At 35.1% G+C, this 12,292-nt stretch overlaps 1 protein-coding gene across 1 annotated transcript; it reads left to right on the top strand.

Moving 5' to 3' along the window:
- The first annotated feature begins 7,122 nt into the window (after positions 1–7,122).
- LOC149400983 (EG45-like domain containing protein) lies at positions 7,123–8,610 on the top strand. Its single transcript, XM_089612403.1, has 3 exons — positions 7,123–7,472; positions 7,565–7,865; positions 7,961–8,610. The coding sequence occupies exons 1-3, from the start codon at positions 7,316–7,318 to the stop codon at positions 7,965–7,967; spliced, it is 465 nt and encodes a 154-aa protein (XP_089468529.1). The 5' UTR covers positions 7,123–7,315; the 3' UTR covers positions 7,968–8,610.
- Positions 8,611–12,292: the final 3,682 nt, after the last annotated feature.

Below are 12,292 nucleotides of genomic sequence, written 5' to 3'. Positions count from 1 at the left end.
ACATTTTGTATCAGACCAGTCACGAACTGGTTGATTCCGTGATACATTTAGTCATGAACTGATTGATTTCGTGACTCTTGTGATATTAGAACTATTAATATTTGAGTTTTTGTTTATTTTTATAAAATGACAAACAATTGATATTATTATTGTCAATTTCAACACAAAATAATATGCTTATACAGCCTTTAAGTTAAACTAAATCGCTACCCTTCAAAGAAACACAAGAATGCTAATAGATTAAAATATTTTTTCAAGACTTTGATTACTCAATTATTATTTGTCTTCAGATAGATTTTGATAAAAGAAAATTGAAACAATGTGAAGCCTTAGTCTAGAGAAGAAAATAACTTAAAAGTTCATAAGTGCATGTCGACAGTCCCGCTTTCCATGATTGACGTTGGCTATTGTCAATTTTTCATGCAAGCGTAATTTAGCGCATGAAGTGAACCTAGCCAACTGCCACTACTTTTTTTTTTTTTTTTTTTTTTTTTTTTTGTATTTCCACCTTTGACCGGAAGGAACATTTACTTTCAGTGTTAATCGGAGTTTCGGTATATACGGAACGGAAATTTCCGTTTTAGTGATGAAGATTTTCAATTCCGTATATAAAATAATAGTTAAATTTCATATTTTTTTATAAAAATTAAAACAAATAATTAGCCAATTAAAACTAGAGAAATTTCTAATTAGTCAACGTTTTGTAAATTTTAGGTAAATAGTCAATGTTTTGTAGGTTTTAAGTAAATTTTACATAAATAGCCAACATTTTGATAGAGCATTTCAGTCAATTTACGCGTGTAAATATTTGGTCATGGCTATTTACCAAAAAATTACTAAAGATTGGCTAAATAGCAAACCAAAATTGTAAATAGGTTATACATCTAATGGACCCAAACTAAAATATGGTGTTTTTTTTAAGTAAGAACTAGAATGTAAAAGTGAGATAATGAAGAATAATGTATTGAAAACAGCCTCGTTAAAGCCTCTCTGAGTAAATCCAAAGGGATAACTATCGGTAAAGGAAAGAATACCTTTAAATTTAATTCATAATTATTCAAAGTTACAAATTCAAATCTAATCGTTAAGTTATAAAATAAAAAATAAAATCATCCACTAGATTGAATTTAACGAATGTCCTTTGAGCTTGTGTATCGTGAAGAAGCCAATTTTTCCAATAGTCAATTCCTCCACCAATTCAAGGCTTAGATTACATCTTCTATCATCGATAATGTGACCGGAGATACTAAATGCGGTTTTGGATGAAACAGTTAAGAGACCGATATCGAGAGTATGCCACCAGCCATTCTTGACAAGAAAAGAAACATGTTTTCGCGTTGTCTCCATCATTCCAAGACGTGAAATGTATCTTGTTGCATGTGGAAAGAAATTGAGACGTGTTGTATAGTGTGATATCGTCGTTGCTAGCTGAATCTTGAGATCTCGAGGAACTTGACAATGCACTTGTAGATCTATGCACATCTCGTACATTTTGATAGAGTTGCTACAACATGTTTGTGCTTATTGATTGTTGTTAAATTTTTTAATATTATTTTAATTATATTATTATCTACTTATTTTAACAAATTTTTTTCCAACTGCTTTTTTTTTTTTTTTTTTTTTTTTTTTTGTAAATATTTGAAATGCTAGTTAAAATAGAGAGTGTAGTTGAAGTGAGATAAAAAAAAATGACTTACTTTCGGTTAAAATAGCTAAAAAAAATTACTAAAATACAAAGAGCACCAGAGATATGCTCTTAGTCATGCCTTTTTTTTATTTTTATTTTTATTTTTATGTAATATCGCCAAGTAATTTCAATGTTAGCGTTTAGAAACAATAAAATGGATGTTCAACATTTATCTATTATATCAAGTTGCATCCTTAAAACCTTGTATAAAGAAGAAAATAAACATTTTTTATAAATAAAAAAGAAAATAATAATAAGAAGAAAACAAGAAGAGAATTATAGAAAATTACATTGACTAAAGCTCGTGAAATTAAAGAGACAAATTAAATGAGTTTGCACATAATGTGCTGGGTCATACTCAGCCATCCATACAACTATAAATTACCAATAGGAAAAAAAAGAGAAAATATGCTTAAACAAAAAGAGAAAATAAAACATCATTAATTTCCATTGAGTTTTATTAAAAAAAAAATAAAAAAAAATCTTTATATTCTCTTGTTTAGAATCGATCACAATTATCCTATTAATTAATTGTTTATTTTATAAAATAAACTGCATAAATTACACGAATTAAGGACACTTCAAGACTTATAATCTTAAAATAGTCAATATCTAATTATTAATTTTTTTAAAAATAAAAAATAACTAAATTTTCAATACTTGCAATTCCATACTTTAACTAATCGTTTTATTTTCGGAACAAAAATAAAACAAAAAAAAATTGAAAACGTAAAGTAAGTTTTTGCTTGTTTGAGATTTCAATCAATATTGTGTTTTTAAATCTCCCTCTCTCTCTCTCTCTCTCTCTCTCTCTCTCTCTCTCATATATATGTTATATACATTCTGTATAATTTATTATAAACAAGTTTATACGATTGTTTTGTTCTTTGGCAATATCACTCTAAGTGTTTTTAATTTTTCACTCTCTACTTCCCAAATGTTGATTTTTAATTTTTGTATGGCAAATTTAGATCTTAACAGAACTCTTACTTATTTTTTAAAAATGTATTTTGTCCCATATTAACTAGTATATAAACCACCATAAAACGAGTTATGAATTACTAACATAAAACGAGTTATGTCCCCCAACCAAACCCACCCCTCTTTCGACCTCCGACGATGTCTTCAAATTTTTACTCTTATTGATAGATGACGAGTAGTCATCTCCTCCGTTTTTTGTTGGCATCGTCACAGGACTTCTCCGCATCAACACTGCCATACCGTGTGTATGTGTTTGTGAATGTATATGTATGTATCTATATTTATATGTATATATGTGTGTCTTTGCTCGATGAGAGAGAGATAGAAAGCTTTTTCATTTTATTTATTATTATTTCACTTTTAAAACAATACTCATTTATTTGTTAAGGATATTTTAGTAATTTGCTGAGTAATCAACACTACTACAAATGTTGGATTACACAACGGAAATTCCACAACGGAACACAGTACCGTTGTGGAATCTATATGCTTCCACAACGGTACAGTCGTACCGTTGTGGAATGTCCAAGATTCAACAACGGGACACCGTACCGTTGTGGAATATCCAGGATTCCACAACGGTACCACAGTACCGTTGTGGAATCTTTATGATTCCACAACGGTACTGTAGTACCGTTGTGGAATTCTGGACATTCCACAACGGTACAGTGACCCGTTGTTGGATCTCGCCGCGGCCAAGGCTCAAACTCGCCGCGGCCAAACTTTTCCACAACGGTACACTGTACCGTTGTGGGAAAGGTATGAAGTCAGACATCTCGCCGCGGCGAAACTTATGAGTCGCCGCGGCGAATCGATTCCACAACGGGACAATAACCCGTTGTGGAAATTTTTTACGACATTTCGCCGCGGCGAAGGCTGAAACTCGCCGCGGCGAAATGTCGTAAAAAATTTTAGGGCTTCACTATAAAAGCCTCATTTCGATTTCTTTTTTCATTTTTTACACTTTCTCTCGCCTCAGACCTTCATTTCGGCCGATTCTGTGCCATTTCTCCTCCCAAACCAACCTTGAAACTTCGCCGCCATTTCGCCGCCGCCAAATCTCGCCGCCCTCCTCGCCGAAGCAAAATCTCGCCGTGCTCTTCTTTCTTTCTCTCGGTGTCGCCTCCCTTGCTCTCTCTCCCACCAAATTCTTTTATCAAGGTATGTTTTTATCTCAATTTCATATCAAAATCCTAATTTTTATGAATACTTTGTGTGATTTATAAACTAATTTATGATTTTGGTTGTAATTTATGATATTGGGGGTGTAGATTTGGCCGAAATTAGGGTTTTTTATTTTGGGTTTTTTGTTCTAATTTATGATTTTGGGTATAATGTTATTTTAGATTTAAAATGAGTTGTATTTTGATATTGTAGTTAAATTGAGGTCGGATTTGAGTTTGAATTTGTGTTTGTGATGAGTTTTATGTTTTATTTATTTGAATATAATGTGTTTTTATATGTATTTAGTGTTGAATTGAGTTTAATTTTGTGTTGAAGATGATTTATTGTTTGAAAATGTTGTTGAATTTGAGTTTGAAATGATTTGTTCAATTAGGTGAAAATGGGCCGTTCAAAGACAACCGCCGGTCACAAAGAAGCCGCCCCTAGCTCTTCTCGCCCCCCCACAAAAAAAAAAGAGGTCTCGTCAAGCCGAACCCGAACCCGTAGTGGATTATAATAGTCGGGTATTCACTAGCAAGGCCGCAGAAGAACGCTACGACATCCTCGTTCAACGAAGTCCGATCTTTGAACGAGGGTTGAAGGTGAGCTCAACCACGCCTATAGGGTCTCAAATCAACAATACCATCGAAGGTTTCTCTTGGAGAAAATTTTGTGCCACACCCGAGCACAAAGCAAACGTTACGCTCATGTACGAATTCTACGCGAACTTACCAGATCACGAGGATGATGTGGTGACGGTTCGTGGTGTAGACGTTGATTCAAAACTTGACACATTTTAAAATAATTAAAGAGAAATTACCTCAATTACCATCATTTGATAAGTTTTTTTTTTTCCAATTTTCCACAAAAAAACTTAATTTGACAGAAAATACTAGTAAACCATTCGTACAAATACAATTTTACCTTCAACATGATGTCACAATTGACATCTATTGGTGACATCTGTGAGTTTTAAGTTCTCTGTTTGTTGACATGGATGTCAACAATCGACATCTATTATTGACATCTATGTCAACAATTGACATAAATTGTTGAGGGTAAAATTGTATTTGTATAAGTGACTTAGTAATATTTTTTTTTCCAAATTAATCATTTGGTGGGAAATTGAAAAAAAACCTTATCAAATGGTGGTAGTTGAGGCAATTTCTCATACTTAAAAATGTAAACTTTTAACTGTAGAAATGACGATCGTTGAAAAAATGAGTATCATCAAGTATTCAGATATGAGATTCTGAATGATTACCCGATAAGTTGCTATAAGTGCAGTAGTTCATTAGGTATTTATGTAGTTTATCCATAATATAAACTAAGTGTAGACATGAGATTTCTCCCCAACTAATCTCAAACTTTTAATAACAAAAGTTTGGTTTAATTTTTTTTTTTTTAATTGAGCCTGAATTCTTGTCAAATTGAATAAACCTCTTATATGGATAAAACTTGCATGATAAAATAAATGTTTTTATATAGTTTATGAATTATAATAATCGAATTGTAAGAATTATGACCATTATAGAAAATAGCAAATAAGTGCTTAATCGTGCATAATAGAACTAGATTATGTTTTTTTAGAGCCGTGAACATCTAATTATTCTATAAAGTTCTTTTCAAGCTTAGCATCTCACACATGTTGAATAGTCATGTGAAACCCCATATTATTATTTTTTTTTTAAATAAAAAGTGAGCCATTTCATTAACATTAGTAAGCCAAATATCGGCTACTAGAACAAGGAAAATATTGGACGGACACTTAAAAATCCAACAAATGACATTATGGAAATCAAACGAGGACTTATCTAACGTGTGAGCAGCTGCGTTCCCCTCTCGAGGAGTGATGAGGCTTGAACTAACATTAGCATATGTGAGCAAGACCCAGATGTCATTGATGATTGGTTCAATGTGGACAGGAGGGGCGCGGGAGCTGATTGCAATAATAAGGGAAAGACATTAGCTCTCGACAGTATCCACTGACAAGTCGTACGTCTTGGCGAACAGTAGTCCCTCGCGGAGAGCAAGGGTATTGGCCATCAGCGATTCATATCGGGTTGGTAGATGGCTGCAAAAGGCCCCGATGAGGGTCCTCGCGAATAATCCCTCCAAAACCCGTGCCCTCACCCGTCTTTGGCGTGACCGCGGCTACGTTTAACTTGAGTTTGACATCATTGGGAGGGACCCATTTCTACTTTGCTCGGGCTGAGTTCTGCCGCTACATCGGTGATTCTTCGCCGAGTAGAATTCATGTAACCAAATGCTTGCCGATTCTGGAACAAGCGCGATCAGTTGATGTTTGCTGCCATGGACAAGGGCGTTCCTCGACTTCCAAACCAGAAAGCAGATGGCTGGGAAGTGCTCGCGTTCATCACGGAAGTAAGGCCACGTGGTGACGATAAAATCTCCGACATGGGTTGTTGAAGAAACTCGGATCCGGTCTCCGGTCATGGAACACTACCACATCTTCCGAACGTGAGGACAAAAGAAGAAGATATGAGCAGAGTTTTCAAGGGAGCCGTACCTGGGGTATGAACGTGAGCATGGAACTCGCCGACGACCGAGAGCCTCTAGAGTTGGGAGGCTGTTTCGAACCAATTTTCACATGAAAATCTTGATTTTAGGAAGGATTTGCAAACTCCAAAGATTCTTCCAAAAAGTTGGGAGTGATAAGGAGGATGGGTAAGTGACAAAGGATTTTGAAGGAAGATGGTACCGAGATTTCATCGTGTAGACGCCGGAATGGTCTTATGCCGAAGCATCGAGTCCGAGATGGAGGAAAGGCTCAGCGGGATGGAAAGTATCGGGTCCGGTGATCTTAACCATCAGAAGGCTCTCTTCCTAAGGCAGACGTATATCTTTTTTCTTCTATGATCGCGCATCAATTTTTGTAAAGTTTGTAGTCATACGGAACTTCTTGACTCTTCGTGGTCATCGTGCAGAGCTCAGAGTCCTTGTCATTCCCGCCAGTACATAGTTGTCTCCGTCGTGCATATATCAACATTGATCGACCGTCTCTAATTGAAGATTTTTTTATTGTTAATAATTTACCTAGTTTTTTTTCGTTTAAATAATCCAATCATGATATCGGCTTTTGTACAATTGGATCTTTGATCAAAATCATTTTAAATTTTATTATTTAGATCTTAGCTTTATATATGAGATATAGCTTATTTTCTTAGCGCGTGTCAAAGAAGGTTCCTTAGAAATAGAGTAGGAAGATGAACACCAATTTATTTCAATCATATTCCGATAAATAAATGAATTCCCATATATGCCCAAATTCAAATTTGTTAAAAAGTTGACTTGACTTGAAGAAAGAGCAATAATGAAATAATAATGACAAACTTTTCAACCATATATATATAAAAAAAAAAGATACCGATATACGTGTACGCTCATCAATCCAATCCAAACTCTCCCCCAAAGCCAAATAAAAAAATAAAAAAAAATAATAATTCGCACTTTCTCTCGAAGATGGCAGTAGAGACGAAGAGGCATAAGAATATTACAAGTCTGCCACCACAAGTACAAGGACTGGGAATCGTAATCGTATTGGCAATAGCTTCACTGCTCCTCCGTCCATCCGTGGCCGACGTGGGAACCGCGGCCCACTACTCTCCGCCGTATCTACGTAAGCAAATTCATCGATCTGGTGCTCGTTGGTGTCATGAATATATTGAATGAATCGAGAATTGAGAGTTGAGGTGAATGAATGATGTGCAGCGACGGCGTGTTATGGTCGGGAGTCGGGGGAGTTTCCGAGCTCGAATGTGTTTGGGGCGGCGGGGGAGGGGATATGGGACAACGGGGCGTCGTGCGGGAGGCAGTACCAGGTGCGGTGCATAAGCGCGGCGGTGCCGGGGACGTGCGTGCCGGAGAGCACCATTCTCGTCAAGATCGTCGACTACGCCGCCACGCTGCCCTCCAACCCCTCCGCCCCCGCCACCACTCTCGTCCTCTCCACCACCGCCTTCTCCGCCCTCGCCAACCTCTCCGCCGTCTCCGTCAACATCGAGTTCCAACAGTCAGTCCTCCAATTATCCTCTCTCTATTCCTTCCCCGCACTAGTTCATTTTTTCATTCTTCTTCTTTAACTCCTCTTACTTGTCTTCCTTGCAGGGTCTGATATGATCGTGAGAATTAATTATTTATCCTTTTTTTTAATTATTATTATTCTTATTTATCGCTGTTGTCAAAGCTGGCATGTTCTATGAATCGCAGTTTCAAACGTTTTATCAAGACTTTTTCTTTTAAAAATTAAAATCAAAAGTCTGATTAACGTGATAGATTTGCATCGGAGAGAGAAATGTACAAATGAGAAGGAGAAGAAGAAGTTGATTTTGGTGTTTGTGTGATTATGAAGTTGAATAGTCATTAATTGATTAATATTATAATGAATATGAAGTCGTACTCTACGTGCTCTTTCCCAATCAAATTCATTGTGCTGTAATATTAGTATTCTATCGCAGGGATATAAGCGAATATGTCGTTATTTTCGAACCATCGTGAGCGTAACTACTTGTCCATGTCTATAATTTTATTTTAATACGTCGATATTTATAGTTTAATATTTGAAAATACTTTGATTTTTCATTAGTACCTCTACCGAGCTTTCGAGGGAGCTTCTCGTGATTTACAAGATTCTCAACGAGTATTATATCGATCTAGTGAGTCAAACTCAAATAAAGTATTAGAAAAAGTAAAGTTAATATGTTTAAGTTACGAATTTATTCTGAAGTTAGTGTGAAATCACGATAAATCAATTGAAATAGAGATTTGTTAATATTTAACCTATTTAAAGGGGAGAATAAAATAGTAGCCTAACTTCTTTTTTTTCAAAGAGAGAAATTTATTCTTAATCGCAATGTTCAAGACCAATAACAGACTCACCTCTAAGCGTCTAGTATGTGTAGCATTACCTTCTACATGTGAAGTCTTCTCCTACACGAGAACATGAATTCAATCCACCGAGATGATGATTTGTCTATATTATTTGAAGTTTAAAAAATTTCTTTGTAAGAATAGTCCATGTAATTTATATACAGCGTATAAATGAAGAAATAGAAAAAAAAATGGCATACTCTATCAAAAGGAGGAGTATCTTTCATTCAAATGAGTTTATTATCTATGGAAAGAACATAGGTTACCGAACCATGAGTCGCGCTATATTGGCTTCCCTATACATACATGACAACTTTACTCTTGGAGGCTAGATATATAGACAATAGATTAGATACATCCGATATAGAACTGAACTCATTTTAATAGTGGAAATAGTCGAAAGTAACAATTTTTTGATTTTTTTTTTCAATATTAACCACTGAACCTTCTAATTTTCATAAATAAGCGTTTTCAATAATAGTTAACCAAATTTCAATAACAGTTAACCAGATTTCAATAACAGTTAATATGATTTCAATAGCTGTTGACATATTTCAATAACTATTGACAAAATTTCAATAATTTTTAACCAGATTGCAATAACAGTTAATCAAATTTTAATAGTTGTTGACCAGATTTCAATAATTGATGATCATATTTCAAAAATTGTTGACTAAATTTATGAAACATGAGGGTATTTTTATCACAAAAAAGATAAATAGTTATTAGTGAAATAATTTGAAAATATGAAAAGTGATGCATGTATTAATATCACGAGAGCTTGAACTATAGTCTTAATATCTGACTCCACAAAGTGGATAAGACTTCTGTATATATCTTGAACATACACTGAGTATTTATAAATAATCCATATTATCAATAAACTAATGAAAATATATTCAACAATAGTGAACATAAAAAATATTTAATTAAGAAAAATAATCAATGTTTTAATTTTTTTCACTAATATAGACAAAATTAGGTTTTAGCAAAAATTAAATTTGACATTGTCAATAAAAATAGGGTTCAGTAGGCAGTAGATATATAGCCATATTTACGTGTATAATTTGTTATTTAACCAATTTTTAGTAAATATCTGACAAATATTCAACCTTTTGTTGGGATTTCACCACTGAAATTCCTCTCACAAACAGAAAATGAAATCAACAAACGCAAAGAAAGGACATAAGAATTTATAGTAGTTCAATCTCAATGTGAGATCTACGTCCACTTTGCCGCTGCAAATCTGCTATAAACCCAAATCAGGGATGATGTTTACACTCGTTCTCCCTTTTATCTCTGTACGCCCGCCTTTTCTCTCTCTGTTCTTTTTCACACCCTACAAGAGTGACAGCTACAACAAATTTATAGAGAAACAACTAGGGCAACATACAGGCTTGAAATTCCTGACCAAAACAACATAAAAATTGTCGTATGGTCTCAGCTCGATGCGGTCAGCTCGTCGATCGATCCTAACTCGGCAATCTACCTCGGCCTTCAGCATTCCACCTCGTCAGCTCGGCGCCGGTCTTCAACTCTTCATCTCGGCAACCAAATTAGGCTCTACACACCAACACTTTATGTAATTAGTTGTAAATAATAGTGTAAATAGTTGCAACCATAAAAAAATTTGGCTATTTACCAAATATTTACTAAAGATTAGCTAAATAACAATATAAAAGTGTAAATATTTCTAGTGTGCTAATTATTTGATAAAAATATTAGCGATACTGGAAAATGTTTTAGATTATGAATATTTTAAATTTGAGATAAATATTAGTTATTGTACAAATTCATTTTTTTTCAATTGACTATTTAGCTAAGCAAATAATTAGATAAAATGGAAGAATTAAATTATGATAATGTGTTCTTTTCTTATTCTTAATTTAAAAAACAATCAAATTCTAAATTTAGTCACATTTTTCTATTCAACTTTATTGTCCTCTACAATTTAGTGGTCCTTTACATTTCATTTTCATAATTTAAAAGATCATCCGAAACAATCCATTTAAAGTTTGCCAATAATATATTCCTCGCAAAACATAGACCTTGTCAGAATACAAAGCAATTTATCCTCGTTTATGTTGAACGTGGAAATTGGCCGACGGGAAGACTTCGATCGTTAAATTAAAGCAAATGGTAACGATTAAAATACAAAGTGTAAAAATTAAACAAACACAAAAAATAAAGGTTATGTGACATAGATGGCTATGTTTTCTTATTATGGAACAATCAGTATGTTCCGCGCGTCACTACTACGAGTTCAATTTTCTGATCCGAAAGGGTATTAGTTGCGACATGTCGCACCTAAGCTCATATTAGGTACGACATGTCACATTAGATACCCATCCGGATAGCTAAATTTTTCGCTGAAGTTAAGTGGTATTCGGTGCGACATTGTCGCACCGGATATGATTTCGTTGCACCTAATACCTTTCGGTGTGACGACCGTCGCACCGAAAGGTTTCAAAATTTAAAACGGTCTGAAAAATCCCCCCAAAATTTTTTCATTGTGTAATTTCATATTCGGTGAGACGCCTGGTGCGACATGTCGCACCAAATAAACTTAGGGTATTATAAATACCCGGACCCTCTTCTTCCTCAGCCCGTGAACCACTTCTCTCTCTCTCTCTCTCTCTCTCTCTCTCTCTCTCCTCTGCAACTCCCCCACTCTCTCTCTGCAACTCTCTTTCTCTTTGCAACTCTTTCTCCGGCGAGCTCGACCTCGGCCCATGAACCACGCCATGAACCACCCCTCGGCCCGCCCCCTCGCCCAACCCCATCGGCCCAGCCCCCTCGGCCCAGCCCCGACGTCCCAGCCCCCTCGCCGTCCTCGGCCTAGCCTCGCTAGCCGTCGCCCGAAGCAGCGAGGTGACCTTTCTCTCCGCCTACGCGAGTCCAGCCCATCCCCGACCTTGCCCATCACTGTAAGTCTCACACTCTCTCACTCTCTCACTCTTTCCCCGCAGCCCGGTCACTCGCAGCCCCGCATCGTAGCTCCCGTTCACTTTGCGTCGTAGCTCTGCGTTCACTCCGCGTCGTAGCTCACTGCCTCGCAGCACCGCGTCTTGTGCCTTACAGCTCCTCGTCGCCTCGTCGTTGCCTCAGTGAAGGTTAGTTGTTATTTGTAATTAGTAACATTTTTAGATTATTTAATATGTAATATGTTATAAAATTAAATAGTAGCATGTTAGATTAGTTACATTAAATTAAAAGTAATTTATATGTTTAGTTTGATTATAAATATGTAACATGTTAGATTAGATGAATTAAATTAAAAATAACATATTAAATTAATTAGTAACATGTGTTTAGTGTAATTTAATGTAATTGTAACATGTTTTGATTAATTTGATTGCAATTTGTTGAAAATTTGGTTAATTAATTAATTAGTAACATGTTTAGTTAGATTAATTAGTAATATATATGAATATGTTTTAAAATGAATTAGTAACATGTTAAATTTAATTTAAACTCATTTAAAATTTATTGCGATCGAGCCACGGAGGCTCAGTTTAGTATTTAGTATGTTAATATGATAGTACTGGTTGATGATATATGTGTTTTTTT

The sequence above is a fragment of the Urtica dioica genome, chromosome 4 (genome assembly GCF_054948205.1).
Source record: "Urtica dioica subsp. dioica isolate 48M chromosome 4, U.dioica_male_clone48M_v1_H2, whole genome shotgun sequence".
NCBI lineage: Eukaryota > Viridiplantae > Streptophyta > Magnoliopsida > Rosales > Urticaceae > Urtica > Urtica dioica.
Note: the sequence above shows the minus strand (reverse complement) of the source record. Positions and strands in the feature narration are given on the sequence as shown.